Source organism: Olea europaea, unplaced genomic scaffold (genome assembly GCF_002742605.1).
Source record: "Olea europaea var. sylvestris unplaced genomic scaffold, O_europaea_v1 scaffold1374, whole genome shotgun sequence".
NCBI lineage: Eukaryota > Viridiplantae > Streptophyta > Magnoliopsida > Lamiales > Oleaceae > Olea > Olea europaea.
Genome location: NW_019231251.1, coordinates 46,894 through 65,149, shown reverse-complemented (window position 1 = coordinate 65,149; position 18,256 = coordinate 46,894). Strand labels below are relative to the sequence as shown.

Below are 18,256 nucleotides of genomic sequence, written 5' to 3'. Positions count from 1 at the left end.
TATCCCACCAGAACGAAACACTGCCTTCCTTCACTCGCCATCTAGATCATTTGAGAACATCTGGCATGCACTTCATAACCATCTTCCAGAATATTGATCCTTTAGTAGCATCCACATGAGATATATGTTTGTCTTTGATATATTTTGCCCTAAAAATTTTTGACCAAAGAGATGTTTCACTGAATATTTGAAAGGGAATTTACCTTCAGTGAAGTCATATTATCAAAAATACTTCTCCCCGGAATAAAAGCACCTTGCTGCATAGAAATAATTCTTGGTAGAATTAAAGCTATTCTTTTAACCAGAATTTTCGACCATGCCTTGTACATTACTGAGCATAGACTGATTGGTCTGAAATTGTCAAAACTCGAAGGGGAAGCTATCTTCGGAATTAGCACCACGTAGGATGAGGAGTAAAATCTTGGAATATCCGTACCTCGAAAGAAATCGCACACTACCTCCACAACATCTTCACCCACAATATACCAACAAGATTTATAGAAGCCAAAGCCAAATCCATCAGGCCCAGGGCTACTGTCAACTGGGATAGAAAAGACTGCTTCTTTGACCTCTTAGGGAGTAGGAAACCTTCCTATTTCCTGATTCTCTGCTTCTGAAATAGTTGGTTGGATTCAAGCTAATAAGTCTAGTTGGTCTCTTCTGGGTCTAACTCTTAATAAATTTTGGAAATAGTCAACCACTGCATGATGGATAGCTTCAGGATTTTCAAGCACCGACCCTTCTCTTAGTCTCATCTCCTTGACCTTGTGAAAGGTCCTACAATTAAATTGCTTGAAGAATTGATTGCCTACTTCACCTTTCTCAATCCACCTCTACGTTGCTATTTGTTCCAGGCGCATTCCTTCTCTCTTTTTCCAAATGTCAAGTTCTGTTTTTGTAGCAAAATAGGCATCCTCAACCTCCTCCGAATGAGCCACTCGTAGGCTAGCATCAAGCTCTTCTAACTCTTTTTCTAGCTGTTGAATGTGTTCCTGCGTCCACCTAAACACTTCTTTGTTCCATTTGCGTAGTGCAGTCCTCAACCTTTTGAGTTTTCCAGCTAGGCGCCATAAGCCACTTCCTTCTGAGTTTTCTCCCCAAACCTTAAGTACACAATCCTTAAAGCTCTCATGTGTAGTCCACATTTGTTGAAATTTAAATGATGTAGGGTCGTAGCGAACCATATGTGTCTCTAGCCAAATCAGCATTGGTGCATGGTCTGATGTGGTACGAGCTAAATATCTCATATAAAGGTTTGAGAATTGCTTCAAACAGTTAGACTCATAAAATGATCTATCCAATTTTGCCCAACTCCTAGTCCAACCTGTGTGACCATTGCACCAAGAATAAGGTTCTCCACCATCTGAGTATATTTCCATCAACCCACAGTTATCAATAAATTGATTAAAATCCTCCATAGCACCCATTGGTCTAGGTCGGCCTCCACGCCTTTCTGAATTATTTCTAATATTATGAAAATCTCCAATCACTACCCAAGGAATGTCTGAATGGTTCACCTCTTCTAATTCTGACCAAATCAGCCTTCTTTCTACAGCTGTGCATTTTGCATAAATAAAAGAAACCACCACCCTGTAATTCTCTTCTATCGCCAGACAAGTGATTTGTTGGTTACTTTTATTTATCAAATGAACCTGTACATCATAGCCCCACAAAATCCATAATTTTCCTTCTACGTCATCATTCGATAAACCAAAATTAAATCTTAGTTTCTTTTGCAAATTTTCCATTCTATCCGTCGTTTGCCAAGGCTCCGCTATTGCAACTAGTTTCAGCTTATACCTTCTCACCACCTTCCATAGCCTGCGTGTCGAGGTCCCTATACCTCGTACGTTCCAAAAGAAATAGTTACAACTCATAGATTAAGCTTAGAGGGTCTGCTTGGAACCTTTGTAGAGCTTTTGACCTTGTGTACTGTTTTCCTCGTATGCTGTTGAGCCCTTTGTTCAGAATCTAAAATACAATCACAAATATTTCCCAGTTCCTCCACAGTACCTTCCACCTCTGTATCTGAGACTATTGTATCAACCTCTGCAATTCCATGTTCCCTAGTTTCCTCTTATATCTCCTCATCAATTTCTTTGACACCTTCATCATCTTCTGTCATTTCCATTATGTGTGTTGCCATTACATTTATTTGTTCATTATTCTCAATCGTGACCAACAAATCTTCATTCAAATTTGCCTCTCTCTCCTCTATTTCTCCTTCTTCCCTTGCTTGCTCCTCATCCACCAGGTAAGACCCACCTACGGGTTTCACAGGATTGTCTCCTCCAAGCATAACAGGATTGCTCCCGCTAGTCTTCGAGGCTACAGTTCCATCCTCATCCATATTTTTGTCTCTCGCCAATTCCATCTCTATTCTCTCCTTGTTCTCCTTATTATTATCCACATCTAGGTTATATGCCATACTACTTTCACCAACCTTTGTTTTGTTAATAGCATGAAAAGTAGTCATTCCTCCACCCTCTTGCATATGTTGTTTTCCGATTCCCGCATCACTAGCCATGTCTCCATTTTTTCGTCTCCACACTTGTTTTTTAGGACTGGCAGTAACCACTATCTTCTTTCTTTGCCTCTCATGGGGTTGCTGGCCAACTCGACAAATAGCCTCCGTGTGACCCTGTCGCCTACAGTTTTTACAGTAAAATCCCATTTTTTCATATTTAACACTTTGCCAATGAGTCATTGAACCCACTATGACTGGAAAACATTCTACCGCATCAGCCAATAGATCAATCTCCACACAGATACGAGCACCAGATGCCCGCGTTCAATATAGAGTAGCATCATTTGTTCCCAAGTATCGACCAAATCGCGTTGCTAAGATTCAAAGACAGTCTGGTCGATAAAGATGCAGTGGAAGTCCAGGTAAGTATATCCATTGGGGAGCCAGTGATGACTCCCTATGGAAATCAAAATCTGGAGTCCATTTGAATAAACGGAATGAAGCCCCAGCCACAAATCTGCCCTCTTTCACCCAGGCGTGCAAGAAATCACCCTCGTTTCTCATTTGTACCAAAACATGTGATGAATCCATACTACTAACCACTGGCATTACCCGAAGTCCCCAATTCTTGGCAATGGCCGCTCTAATCAGATCTATGTTCGGTCTGTATGATAGGAATTTGAGAATTAATGCAAAACGAAATTCCTCTGCCAAACGTGTTACCTCAGCCTCCGTGAAGATGAAGCCCAAGTCTCCTTCAATCATCGCTGGTTTCCTTAATTGCAGAGGCAGGCTCGCCGAAAACTCCCCACCCACCATGGACTTCGCAGCCTTCAAGAAAGATCTCCCTTGTTGAATCGATTTTCCTCTCCATGAACTGTTTGCCGGCGCTACGGGTCCCGCCGACGTCATAGTCGCTGTTACCGGAAGACCCGGCAGTGAAGATGCCGTCGCCCAGACGGCAGCAAGAGTGAATTAATCGATTGCCCTTAAAATCTGGTTGCTAAGTTATTTTTGGAAAATGAGTTAAAAAATTTATTGTTAATATTCATTGATTGGTTCAAAATAACAATAACAAATATCCATCTTCTAATTCTCGATTTTTTTTTTCTAACTCTAAATAATTATCATGCTCTACAAGCCTTAGGTTTATCATATTTTGATTGTTTTAAAAACCTAACAAACCTTCAAACAAACTCCAAATATTTGACTTCGATTAAACACGTAGCTCAAAAGAAAAAACATCATTCAACGCCATTCTCCATTAGGATTTTCTACGAACCCTAAGATGGAGAGCAACCCTATACAAACTGAAACTGCTGCTCTTACAAGCCTCATACACAATATCATTCCCACAACTTCAAGTCCTGATGACAGTTATGATGATTATTTCTCCCGGCTTACTGATGATGAATACTTTGGCAGTTTGCCTCCGGGTTTTCGATTTGTGCCGAGTGAGGATGAGCTTATTCATGAATACTTGAACAAAAAGATTAGGAATGAGATGCTGCCTCGAAACAAGATTAACGTCCTTAACCTATACGAGTTCAACCCGGACCAACTTGCTAGTGAGATGACTTATTTAGTTAATTTGTATACATTTGTTTTGTTACTTGTTGCACGGAGAGGAAAGAATTTGTAGGGTTTTAAAAATGGAACTTTTCTTTGTAAATGTTGATTTCCTCGTGTTATTTGGTTTGCAGCTTACACCCCTGCTAGAGAGAATGAATGGTACTTCTTTACCCCAAGGAAGAGAAAGTACAAAAATGGGCATCGGCCAAATCGAGGTGCAGATAAGGGATATTGGAAAGCAACTGGGGCTGACAGACAAATCAAACGCAACGGTGAAATTATTGGATATCAAAAGGCTTTGGTTTTCTACGAGGGAAAACCTCCAAATGGTACAAAGACTTCTTGGATAATGCAAGAATATCGAGTGAATAATCCCCCACCACTCCAACAAAAGGGTGCAGATGACATGAGGGTACACTCCTTTTTCTATTTTGAAAAAAGAAATTAAATATTGAGAATTTTGAAAGAATTCTTGAATTTTCTTTTTCTAATTTCACACTTTTTTGGCGTCATTATGTCTATTCACTTACAATTACCTTGATGAATGTTTTCTTGCAGTTGGACGATTGGGTTTTGTGTAAGGTCTACAACAAAGAGGGCATCTTGAACGCCACTCAAAAACGAGTAAGGATCAGCAAAAATCAGATTCAAGAACCAAATAACACCACTGATCAAGCTGCAGCAATGCAGGAAAAAACTGATCATACACTAGTTGTTCATTCTGCTCCTCCATATAATATTCGAAATTATCAGATTCCCCATAACTTGGTTTACCCAGATGTTCAAGTTGTGCCAAAATATGGGAGTGCAAATATGTGCAGTAATCTAGAACCCATTACCACAGTGTCACCAATGTCGTCCCTTGTACCAGATCATTCGAGATGTGTGCCAGTGTCGATGGAACAACATCACGAGATTTCAAGAATTCCAACGATGGACAGTGATGAATTTTTGGATTTGGAATCTTTAATGAACCTGGAGAATGAGCCTTACGATTACACTCTATTATTCTAGCCCCTCAACGCCAATAAATCTTGTTAGTTTGCTTTAGTTATTGAATCTACATTGAACTTTGTCTTTTTAGCAGTTTTAGATGTAGGTTAATTTGCTTTAGTTATTGACATTAGACCTTTTATTTAGCAGTTGCGGTTTTTTATTTTCATTTTATGGCACTTTTATTATGAAAGCTTGGAGATATATTTTATGAACATTTTTTCATTCTGCAAATTTATATTGATGTTTAATTTGTTTTCCAATTTAAATTAGTTACCGAATATTGATTTTGGATTTAGTTCATGCATTTCATTCGCTTGTTTTGTGAATGAATATAATCTTTAAGATGGATAAAATAAAATTTTAGGTGATTTAACAAGTTTGTCATTTAACAAATTTCACAAAAGATTTTTTAAATATGTTTTTTTTTGTCATTTCAATATGGGTAGCGTTATTTCCATCCACGCTTTTTATAAGTACATCTACTTTTAAAAATAAAATTTTACTATATTTTAAATTATATATAAATTTACTTAAATAGACATAAGTAATAATGAAGGGCAATAGATATATATCCACGCTTTTTATAAGTACATCCACTTTTAAAAATAAAATTTTACTATATTTTAAATTATATATAAATTTACTTAAATAGACATAAGTAATAATGAAGGGCAATAGATATATATCCACGCTTTTTATAAGTACATCCACTTTTAAAAATAAAATCTTACTATATTTTAAATTATATATAAATTTACTTAAATAGACATAAGTAATAATGAAGGGTAATAGATATATATCCACGCTTTTTATAAGTACATCCACTTTTAAAAATAAAATCTTACTATATTTTAAATTATATATAAATTTACTTAAATAGACATAAGTAATAATGAAGGGTAATAGATATATATCCACGCTTTTTATAAGTACATCCACTTTTAAAAATAAAATCTTACTATATTTTAAATTATATATAAATTTACTTAAATAGACATAAGTAATAATGAAGGGTAATAGATATATATCCACGCTTTTTATAAGTACATCCACTTTTAAAAATAAAATTTTACTATATTTTACAATGAAATGGGACTGCCCAAAAACTTTCCTGATTTCAAATTATTGATACGAAGGATCCAAGACTTCATTCAGTAATCACGTAATGAATAAAATGGTGTGATTTCACTCGTGTTAGCAAAACTAAAACTCACACCAGGGGAAAGGCTGGCAAGCATAGACTACAGAATCCCAAAAAGTAGGGGCAAAACAAAAAATTCTTATAATATATTTTTTTCTTTTTTTTAATCCAATTTTTTTATGAAAGAGATCATTTTTGTAATTAAATTTTATAAAATTATATATATATATATATATATATATATAATCTAACAATGTTATTAAATATTGAATATATTGACTAGTTGTTTACTTTTGAAGGTCTCACATATATATTAATAAAAGTGAACATCAAGGTGACTTAGTTATTGTATTTTTAAAAAAATATTTTAAAAATTAATTTTATTTTTAAATGAAAGTCTTTAAAATAAATTTTATTTCACTCATCCTATGTGTGAATTCCTCACTATTGCACTAGATCCAAGTGAATTATATTTAAAGTTAATGTCTTTCAATTAAATTTTATGAAAGTTTATAAATATTTTAATGTAAAAATCTATAGAAGTTTGCGAAAGATTTTCAATAATTACATATAAAATATATAAAATTTCACGTATTGCACAAAAATTTCTCACTTAAAAAAGTTTATAAAAGCCTTCAAAAGTTCTAATTGAATAAATCTTGTAGGTTATCACTAATCTTGAATAATACATTGACTTTTATATTAGTCCGTTCTAGTTAATAGACACTGAGCCCGTATTTGGTACATATTCTTTAAAATTCTCAAACTCATTTTTAATCATACTTTTTCCAATAAACGTATTTTGCATGTGAATCCACAATTTTTCTGTACTTTTAAGCCATATATTCTTTCAAAAATATCAGTTTCCACAAAATTTATTCTAAAAATATCTATATCAAATGGCTTAAATCTCTCAGTTAGTTTTTTTGGTTTGTATTAATATTATTACCCACAAAATAGAATGAAATGTTGATTTATAACTCTTTCCACAAAATTCAAACTATAAATCTCAAATTCATCGAAAGCGTGTATGACAGACCAAAATTGCAAAAAAAAGTCTATTTATATAATGACTTAGTTTACTCACCTTTCTTATGAGATAGAGGGAGAGATTGATTTATCGCATTACTATTGATTTTGAATAGGTAGCAAGTATCATTATTCAACTTAAACATTATCTACTTTTTATTGAATTTGAAAGTAATATAATATTAATTTATTTAGGGTGCGATGAATTGTCAATATTTTTCTTGAAAAATGTGTTTTTCACCCAAATTGTGCTGTTTGATTGTCATTTTCTATATGAAAGATATTTTCCTATTTTTAGTTACGTGATCATATTTTTCTCAAAAATAAGGAAAACGTTTTCCTCAATATTAAGGAAAATATTTTCTTTAGAGGAGTAGGATTTTAATTTCTAAGGAATTCACTCTCTCTCTCTCTCTCTCTCTCTCTCTCTCTATCTCTCTCTCTCATCTACTCATCAATAAAAAATGAACAAGTATAATATTTTTTAGGTTGAAAATTAAATTAATCAAATACATTTAATTGACAATTTTCATGCAAATAAATTATAAGCAATTAAATTATCTAGAATTTATTTTCTTTTCATGTTTGTAATCAACCACACCCTTAGAATTGTATTCCTAACAAATTGTTGCTCTCTCTTTTAATGTATAGTTTTGCTTTCTTCAACATAGTCAAAGTTTCTTAAATTATAAATTGAACATGTTATTTGATGGCCTTCCACTCATTTCACTTATAATAACCTAAGGCTATTATGTATGTGGCTTTCTCGCTCAATATTCTTCATTGAAGTGGTCATTCTATATTATCCTTTTGAGAGGAATTTTTTTTTTTTAATAGTTCATATTCTTGTTTTCTTTCCTAGTATATCTTTTATATAATAGTCAAGACAATGGTAGCCCAGTTCACTAGCTTGTATAACTTTACCCTGAAGAAAAAGTACTACAACATTCCACTTAAAAAATGGTAGCTTGTACGCATACCTCCTTAAAGAAAATATACTACAACATTCCACCAGGCTCCAGAGCAATCTAACTAAAAAAAATGACTTAAATAACCAATGTACAATACATTATATTTAGCTCCAATTTTCAGCAAACTTTATTTTGAAAAATATCACAAAACAACATGCTTATTTCACATCATGCTATTGTATTAATCAATTGTATATCTACTATATCATATAATGATGAAATTAAAAATCCCATCTTCATAGATATCACTGAATACAACATAAATTTATATTTGTAGATTAATTAAATTTAGTTGCTTCTTATAAAAACTTCAATATCAATTGGTAATTACTGCATTATGTTCAATCAACAACAATACTAAACAATTTTAATCCTGTCATTCAAAATTAGTGAGAAATTACTTTAAAATTAAATCTCGTTTTAACAAGTTAATTGCTCATGTACAATAAAATTAATTTTTTTTTTTATAACAATCCCTCTAAAATTAGAGATGAATTATTATATTTCGTTAGAATCTATATTGATATTTGTTACTGATCATACGATATGGCCCACGTGGATGCCACACATTCATACACGTGGCAAGCATACGAGAACTGTTGCAGAATGAATCAACATCCAAAGTTGCCATGCTGGACTCTGAGGTCATGTCACTTTCAGAGCCGAACTCCTTGATTATCCGAAGCCCTCAACAATCATAAGAGAGTCTGGCAAGCGCCTCCCCATAGTTGATTGATGTGACGTGCACATTTAATGAGTGTCAGGGATGTCAGCCTAGGTTTGTAAGATGACTGACCTCTTGTCAAAAGTCTATTAGTGTAATTAATGTGCAATAAAATTGATGTTATACTAAGGGTCGGCAGATCAGGCTACTTGGATCCAATCCAACGGTAACCATGTTGGCTTGATCACTCTAAATAAGCAATTTTTGTATTGTTTAGGGGATGGATTTTTGAATGAAAAAAAAAGAACATAATATATCTCTCCCTAATCTCTATCTTCCTCAAACACTCATATTTACAGTAGACATACTATATATACATCCACATGTATACTATCTTCTAACGACACTTGTTGGTCATTTTTGGATGTTAACAATATTAATTGAAATTAGTTGTTCATCCACAACAATATTAAATAGCTCTTAATGAAATTCTATAAAATTAGAAATGAATTATTGTATTGCATTAAAATTCTATCTTGATACCAACCGAAGTTAATTGTTCATACACAACAAATTTAAAAACTAGCCATCAAAATTAGAGAGGAATTATCGTATTACTTTCTAATCTCTTGAATTATAAATTGACCATTTGAACGTGTTATTTGATTGTCAACCATTCATTTCCCTTATAATAACGGGCTATTATGTATGTGGCTTTCTTGCACCATATTCTTTATTGAAGTGATCACTCTATATTATCCTTTCATGAGGAAAATTTTGTGAGTAGTTCATATTCTTGTTTTCTTTCCTCTTCTATCTTTTATATAGTAGTCTGACCAAGATAATAATAGTTCACTAGGTTGTAGAATTTTACCCTAAAGAAAAAGTACTACAACATTCCACTGGACAAATGGTAGGTTGTACATACCACCTCAAAGAAAATATACTACAACATTCCACCAAGCTCCCGAGTAATCTAATCAAAAAATGACATTTAATTATACAATCACATTATAATTAGCTCCAATTTTCAGAAAATTTATTTTAAAAAATATCACAAAACAATATGATTAGTTTTCATCATACGATTTTACTGTGATAATCAATTGTATATTCTACTATATCATACAATGATTAGATTAAAAATACCATCTTCATATATATCACTCAATACAATACAACAAACTTGTTTTCGTTTGCATAAGGAAAAAAGTCATATTGGCACCTGTTTTTCATTGACTTGGTCATTGATGTACAGTCAAGACTGCAAGAAAATAGAAATGCAACGCGGCACAATATGAAAACACTTTTTTTTTTTTTAATAAAAAGACACAAAATGCTACAGAGATGTTCTATGAAAAATATATAATTTCATATTATAGTCACATAGTCCTTCAATATTTAAATTAAAAAGGATTTAATTGGAAAAAAAATCACTAATCTTATTATTGAACTATAACCTCTATCCTTTTATGAATTGATCATTTCTCAATTGTTCTCTAAACTGCTATATGCATTACAGTAATCCTCGCTCACATTTTTAAATGTTCACTATATTTGTAACTCTTGCTGAAGATGGTAAAAAAATTCAGTCGGAGAATTAAAACTAGCAATCAAGGGTAATTCTTTGGTGAAGTTCATAAATGTCATCGCTACTTCAAGTCTCGAATAGTCATCTGTACTAAAAATTTAAAACCGTTCTTAGTAAACCTTTGAATAACGTAGAAAACAAAAACAGTACTTTTTTAGAAGTTTCGGTGCAACTCTGAACAACCTATGTACAGATTAGACTTTAAGCCCTTGCTTGGTTTTGCTTAAATAATCGGTAAAAAAAATAATATTAATAAAAAATAAAATTAAGTTAAAATCAACAATTAATTTTAACTGCACATTCATGGACCCATAACTTTTATCAAATTTTCAACTACATATTTCATCAACTTTTATGAAAATTTGCAAAATCAAACATGGACTAAATTATCAGAATAGCTGAGTAGCTATCAGTTGGGAGTTGAATGAGCACTAAATACATTGAACCAAAAAGCCATTAATATTCTAGTTTAGGAGTTAGGGAACTTTTAAAATGGTTTTCAATTAATGCACCTCTCCATCTTAACATGTACACTTCCATGTCCGCTCTCTCTCTCTCTTCTTTCTGTATCCACTTCCTCTCTTGAGAGCGCAACTTGAGACGACTTCCCTTAAAAATAATAAAAAGTTGGGGAGAGACCTTTGTTAATTTCATCGAGATTTGGTGTAGAAATGGGTGTAATTGGAAGAAAGGAGGCTTTTCTAAGGGTTCTTTCTACCGTGTTCTTAGTGTTGACAGTTTGTCTTGTGGCATTCGATGCACAAACTAAACTTCTCTTCTATTCAGTCGTCCGAAAAGCAACGTTTAGAGACTTGAATGCTTTGTTGTAAGTTCCATTTAATTTCAATTTTCAAGAACTTTAATACTGCTATGAAGGTTAATTCTCTATCATAAATCTTAAACTATTAGAGGGATAACTCGTGTATATATTCAAATTCAGTTTTCAACATCCGATACAAACTCGATTGTTATTATTATTATTATTATTTTCATCAAATAGCTAGGTCACAGTATATCCTAGCCCTAGATTTTTCAAGAATTTTAATGCTACTAAAGAGGTAAATTCTCTATCATAAATCTTAAACTCTTAGAGAGATAACTCGTGTATTTATTAAAATTCTGTTTTCAACATCCCATACAAACTAGATTATTTTTTTCATCAAATAGGTGATGGTAAATCTTTATCTCATATTTTTCAAGAATTTTAATGCTACAACATAGGTAAATTATCTATCATAAACCTTAAACTGTGTTTGAGAGATAACTCGTGTATTTATTCAAATTTAGTTTTCAACATCCCGTACAAACTCGATTATATTTTTCATCAAATAGGTGACGGTAAATCTTAGCCCTAGATTTTTCAAGAATTTTAATGCTTACGAAGAGGTAAATTCTCTGTAAACTTTTAGAGAGATAACTCATGTATTTATTCAAATTCAATTTTCAACATCACATACAAACTCAATTTTTATTTTTATTTTTTTGTCAAAATTTGATAAGCTTTTAATTGAGATGGTGTAACACGTCACAACCTCGTGGAAACTGCACAAATTTATTACTAGGTTTAGCATCTTATAAGACTGTTTTGGAATTCTATGTATAGTGTTTTGGTATGGATTGATTCTGCTGCTGCTGTATGCAATCTGCTCCAACTATTCAGAGGTTATATTTTACCCGGTTCTAAAGAAGACCTAACAAGCAATTACAGGTATCTGGCTTGGGGTTTTTGCCTATTGGACCAGGTAATTATTTCAATTATTTAGTCCCTTGTTTGATTTAGCTAAAAGTTAAATTTTTAGTAGTTTTTTTTTTTTTTTTTTTTTTTTTTTTTTTTTTTAAACATACTATTCAACAATAATTTTTTTTTTTCTATTTTATCAACGCTAGTTTTTCTGCCATCATGAAATTAGAAACATACTTTATTTCGGGTATCATTGATTTTAGTCCTTTGTTTTTTATGTATTATGTATGATATAGATTATTCGACAATTTTAAACTAAAAAAAATATTATATTATATAATTCGATGATATCCGCAATTCGTATCCAGATTTGCCTTTACACAAAAAAAGGAAAACTACTACGTTGCCTCTTTGCATAAAGTTTGATGGTAATGTGCATTCGCTCTATTTTTATTTTTTATTTTCTTTAAAGTTTATGTGAAAGTAATTATAGAGAAATTAAAGATTACTTAGTAGTTACAATTCTAAATTGGAAAATTTTAGTTATTAATTTATTAGAATATTAGAAAAATTGAAGCGTAGGTCGCAAATTTGGGGTAATACAACATTTGAGATCCAAACCTTTCAAGATTGTAGCACTTGAGTCCCAAAGTAAATGGTTTTTGTTTACTTCACCGATTAATTATTATTATTATTTTTTATTTATTTATTTTTTTTGGTTGTAAAAGAAGATTTTACTCCTTGGTTCCAATTAAATAAGAAAAAATTAGAGAAGAAAAACTTTCCTGGTTTTTGCCTCCTTCATCCATGAACCATAAGTGCCAAGGTACCATCCCGAGTACAAGTGCGATAAAAATGAGGAAACAAAGGCAAACAAGGAAAGGCACGTAGATTGGGAAAAAAAGGTGGAAGCAGAGGATAGGGTAGCTGATAGGATTGATGGTAGGGGTCGAGGGAGTAAGTAAGGTAGACGTGTTACTTTAACAGTGATATGGTTGTAAGACCATCCACTAAAAGGTAAAAATTATTTATGTGCTACAAATTTCAAAAGTCAAAAGACTCAATTGCCATAAAGAAATAGATTTGTCACCTAATCGTGCAATTATTAGATTCCTTATTGGCAAAGGCAAACTAAGGGTTAAAAAACACGCTTTATTGGACATGTATTACGGTAATCTCACATTACATTTTTTTTTCCAACTGTATTGTACATTTAAAATGATAGGTGGTCTAATTATATGATTCACACAATCCCTCAATACTCCATCTTGTGTCAACCTTAAAACTTCAACCACACAAATTAAGGATCGTTTGGCAGAACTTTGAAAGTAAAAAATTTCTCGTGAGATTAAGAAATAAATAAAAAATTAGCCTAAGTATCTTTACCAGAAAACTCTTCTATAGGGTTTACTAAAGATGTTTTAGCATGATATGACAAAGCAATATAAAGAGAAGTAACAATTCTCACAGCAACATTTTCACCAACAAAATGTAATCCAATTCGATGGTCGAGCATGGTACCTAGGATTAAGCACATGTTTGGCTAATCTTAAAAGTAAGTTCAAGTAATCAACTTATTTTTGCACTTTCTTATATGTAATATTCTTTCACAGGCAGCAGCATACATTGTGTTCGCAGCCAATTCAGCGGCGGCTCAAGCATCAATGTTGGCAGTAACTGGTGAAAGCAGTTTTCAGTGGATGAAGGTTTGCAACAGATTCACAAGGTTTTGCATTCAAATTGTTGGGGCTTTATTATGTGCCTATTGTGCATCTATTTTCATGGCTGTGATTTCCTCAATCTCTGCTTATAATCTGTTCAGATTTTATTCTCCAAAGAAGTTCCTTTTGTTGAAGGGCAAATAAGAAGGAATTTTCTGTATAAAACTATGTAACATAAGACTTTGTTTAAATTGTCACGCACTTTAAGTAGGTTGATACTTAAGTTACGGGAATTTTTGTACTTTACCTATATATTCTTTATCTAATTTTCACAACCCAACCTCAATATGTTAAGACTTGGGGTTTTCCATCTTCTCATGACCTATATATTCTTTATCTAATTTTCACAACCCAACTTCAGTATGTTAAAATTTTGGGTTTCATTTTAAAAGATCAACCCTATTAACAGGAGCATCTCAAACTTTTATAAATTGATATATATTTTCATCTTTATTGTATGTGGGATTATATTCCTTAATATGCTTCCGCAAGATAGTGGCTTGTTTGAATAGACCAATTTTGAAATCTCTATGCTCATTTATCGAGTCTTAATCGTATCGAACCGCTCGTTGGAGCTTTATCGGTTTTGATAACATGTTAAAACTTGGAGTTCTATCTTAAATGGCCAACATTGTTAAGAGGAGTAGTACAAACTCTTATAAATTGATCAATATTTTTATCCTTATTTGATGTGAAATTATATCCCTTAATAGCTGAAAAGGCTTGCAAGCCAACCCAATAAAATAGAAATGTTATAATTCATGACTGAGATGGAGACTTTTATTTTCTGAAATTCAGTTTTCAAAATACCATATGGCAATCACGCGAAATTCATTTTTACAGCAAAGCACCCTTTTCTTTTTACTAGTGAGGAAAATGTGCATTGCACATTAGTTGGTGAATGTTAAATATAAGCCTCCGTTTGGCCCCCATTTTCTGAAAATGAAAATGGGGGAATAGTATTTTTTTGAAAAATGAGTGGTTGAAAAAGAAGGAAAAATTTTCGATTTACGTGTAATACTATTTTATGGAAGATTTATGATTGAAAATAGGAGATAGAAAAATAAAATGTAATGTAATTAAATTTAATGGGGGCCAAACGGGGGCTTAAATGTATGATGGCTGTGAATGGACATACACGACACTTCTTAAAGAAGTAGCCAATCTAATAGCAGTCAATTTCCTTCGAACTTGGCATAAAAATATTAGGAATACAATTAAACAGATAGAAATTTAACCTTGGAATTACGTAAAAAGGGGGCTCTCAAATATAAATTCTCCATAGAAATTATATAAAAAGGGCTCTCAAATATGAATTCCCCATAGAAAGAGAGTGAATTGATGGATCCAGCTGGAATTTCTACAAAAATATACTCTTAATGTACAGAATAATTATAACACTCACCAAACGAATGTCATGGCCTAACGAAGGTGTGATAACTCGAAAGAAATGGTGTGGTAGATTGATTTCGCTCAACATAAAATGTATTTATTAAACTCTTAGAAGCAATTGGAACTTAAATTTTTTTCCATACTAATCATTGTCTAAAAATGTAAAATCACATTGTAAAGTAATGTAGTTCGAAAGAATAAAACTCAATTGATCTCATTTAAAACACAAAAAGTCGATGAAAAAAATAAAATTAATGTTTAGTTTTTTTAACAAGTCGATGGAAATTAAAGCAAACTAATTAAGAGCGTTAAGCATAAGGAACACTCTAGGGGACACCAAATTTGAACTCGAAATTATAAGAATGATGGATGAGCAATAACCAAATCTTCTTGAACCTAATCACTTTTTTCCCTTCTCATTTTCGTAGCAGTCATTTGAATCTCATGACATTCTAATGTTGTATTTATGTATGATTTGTGTATTATAAATAGTAAAGCACCCTCCCCTCGAGCATTAGGAAAAATGAAAAAAGGAAAGGGAAGACAACATACGATGGTTTGTATCATTAACTGCCAGTAACGCAATAGCCTCCTCCAACATATTGAATAACATTAGGGAACCTGCAAAAGGGTATTAAAATCAAATAACAGCAAACAATTCCAAATTTATTATAATACACAACAAATTTTGAGAATGATTTTAAGCAACCTTGAAAATAAAAAGATAAAATAGCGACACTTTTCTACGTTGAAATTGTGCAATCTATCTTTATCCATCAAGCACCACACAAGACTCCTTCCTTCCCTTTACCTTTTCATCCATCAAAAGTAACAGTAAACACCCTCCCCCCTCCCCTCAAACCCCAAAAGAATAAAAATAAATAACAAATAAAAAAATCCTAGGGAAAGTATTTCACCGCCCACCATCTTGAATTTATTTCTTCCTAGTATACATCAGCATAATACTAAAATCAGCGAGCACGTGTGCATTTTATATTCCTCTACTTTCAATTTGCACATACAACGTGAAGAAATAGGCCACACACCCCCACTTTGAACCATTCTAAAAGCATAAAGGGGAAAAAACATGACGTGCTCACATTGGAAATTGAAATTATACCTACATCATCAACACATTGGTGAAAAATAGCTCTATCCTTGAGAACCTAACTTGAGACTGGGGAAGTAGCATAATAATGAGAACGATTCCAAGAAGCATCCATCTATTTCATCTGCCTCTCCTGTGCTATGTGTAAACCTCACATGGCGACAAACAAAAGTGCAATTACGGCTAAAGATGAAAAGTAAATTTCATGGTATGATAGTCTAGATATTGCTTTGGGCCCTAACATAGAAAGTACAAATGCCCGTCCTTGGTTTAGAAGGATCTGACATAGAACGAAAAGAATTGTTTCTATATGTACAACAGATAGCAATCTCTTTTGACACAATTTACTTTCTTCACTTAATCCTCAATTATTTAAAAACTACGTAAAAATGACCAAGTAAAAGATTCAAGAAGGTGGTGATACCATCTCATCTAAAGGTTTCGCTTTTAGATTAGGAGATTCAACATGACATCCTAGTAGGCTAGGAAAAAGTCTAGGTTTAAGTGTTTTTATCACTCATTTATAAAAATTGTGCACGTGTTCGGTCTTTGACGACAAATATAAACCCAGACCCCCGAGAGGTAGCACGGCAATTACAAAAATTATAAGGAATATATTTGTCTAAGGACTTGACCTTTTATGAGATGGTTCAAGATAAATAAATGAACCAAAAAGAACAAATTTCAAAACTTTTGAAGGGGTGCATTTCAGCAAAAAATAGTAAGCTGTCAAAAATATAGGCATCTTTGCTTTACTCTCTCTTCTCTACTTCCACGAGATAAAAGAAATGGAGATTAAAAAACAAAAATGATGTGCTTCGAAAAGATAATTTAATATGTGTCCATTAATAAATACTGCATAAGAATAGTAAGAAAAATCTGTGAGGTTTTCAAGCATGAAGCAACGGTGTTCACCTAGATTCCAAGTATTTTATCATCATTTCCAAGATCAATTAGGAGCTGCCTCAGCTTGGCTTCAACATTAGAAAGGGCGAGGGTATCATGAACCCAATGAGCATTATAAGATGGTCCCTAGTTAATGTTGTTGAAACAAGTTATAAAAAGAGTCAAACAAATTCAAGCCATCCAAAGAACTCTAGGAATCTTAAAAGAAAGTTTACAATTGCAAAACATATTCGGCAAATGGCCTCATGATATCTAGTGGAATGAACGTGCGCTACATAGCATAGCGGTATCCAAAAATAATGTGCTATTAAACTAAAAGAATGTGCTATTAATTGTCAAATTCTTCATATTAGTAAGACCTAATAAACTAGAAGAATGTGCTATTACCATAATTTATATATAATTTCAAAAAATAATGCATAGCATAGCTGCATTCTCAGATGACTGGTATTTAAATTAATTAAGATGGATCTCCAATTAACTTGAAAGTTACTTCTAGTCAACTTTTTGTTACTTATTATAAACAAATATTTGAATTAGCACATAAACAAATCATCCACTCGCCTAGTGATACTTTGGCGGCGAATGCACTCCCTCAACATTACACCATAATGTAATGCCAAATCTGTATTCTCATATCTACACGATCCAATAGCAAAGTAAAATAAAGGTCAATCACCAGTTGAAGAAAATAAGCTTTTAAGTAGTGTTAGAAAACGGAGAGGCAAAAAAAAATTAACTGCAGCCTATTTGACTATGCTCGACAAAGACAAAAAGGTAACTTCTTAATGAGAACTCTCACCAAGGGCAATACCAATAAGGAAAGCAACAAAATAATACTTCTAATCCTCTCTTCAACCATAATCTAGTTACTTTTTTTTCATTGAGAGAAATATATATCTGCCACACATTTTTCTTCACAATAAATAATTTACCAAAAACATCATGTAACTGAATCAGGTGGGATTGAGGTGCAGAAATGGGTATTGCTCCACCATGATGGAATATTCTAGCAAT

The 18,256-nt window shown here is 32.6% G+C and overlaps 3 protein-coding genes and 1 long non-coding RNA gene across 4 annotated transcripts; 3 read left to right on the top strand and 1 right to left on the bottom strand.

Annotated features, from left to right (window-relative positions):
* Positions 1-3,755: 3,755 nt before the first annotated feature.
* LOC111375414 (NAC transcription factor 29-like) lies at positions 3,756-4,171 on the top strand. The gene has a single exon (XM_022998231.1). The coding sequence runs from the start codon at positions 3,756-3,758 to the stop codon at positions 4,107-4,109; it is 354 nt and encodes a 117-aa protein (XP_022853999.1). The 3' UTR covers positions 4,110-4,171.
* Positions 4,146-5,160, top strand: LOC111375413 (NAC domain-containing protein 2-like; the record flags this gene model as incomplete). Its single annotated transcript, XM_022998230.1, has 2 exons — positions 4,146-4,451; positions 4,598-5,160. Coding segments are annotated over 2 exons (762 nt in total), but the record flags the coding sequence as incomplete, so codon positions are not given.
* Positions 5,161-9,857: 4,697 nt separating this feature from the next.
* Positions 9,858-16,074, bottom strand: LOC111375420. The gene is made up of 2 exons (XR_002699303.1): positions 15,778-16,074; positions 9,858-10,104 (listed from the first exon to the last, which is right to left on the bottom strand). It is a non-coding gene; the product is annotated as an uncharacterized LOC111375420 (long non-coding RNA).
* LOC111375419 (CASP-like protein 2C1) lies at positions 10,813-14,145 on the top strand. Its single transcript, XM_022998235.1, has 3 exons — positions 10,813-11,257; positions 12,035-12,173; positions 13,726-14,145. Exons 1-3 carry the CDS (start codon positions 11,103-11,105, stop codon positions 13,975-13,977), a joined length of 546 nt encoding a protein of 181 aa, XP_022854003.1. The 5' UTR covers positions 10,813-11,102; the 3' UTR covers positions 13,978-14,145.
* Positions 16,075-18,256: the final 2,182 nt, after the last annotated feature.

Coding starts and splice junctions, on each gene's coding strand:
- LOC111375414 (XM_022998231.1), top strand. CDS start 3,756: ATGGAGAGCAACCCTATACAAACTGAAACTGCTGCTCTTACAAGCCTC.
- LOC111375419 (XM_022998235.1), top strand. CDS start 11,103: ATGGGTGTAATTGGAAGAAAGGAGGCTTTTCTAAGGGTTCTTTCTACC. Junction 11,258..12,034: donor AGAGACTTGAATGCTTTGTT/GTAAGTTCCATT, acceptor TTCTATGTATAG/TGTTTTGGTATGGATTGATT. Junction 12,174..13,725: donor GTTTTTGCCTATTGGACCAG/GTAATTATTTCA, acceptor ATTCTTTCACAG/GCAGCAGCATACATTGTGTT.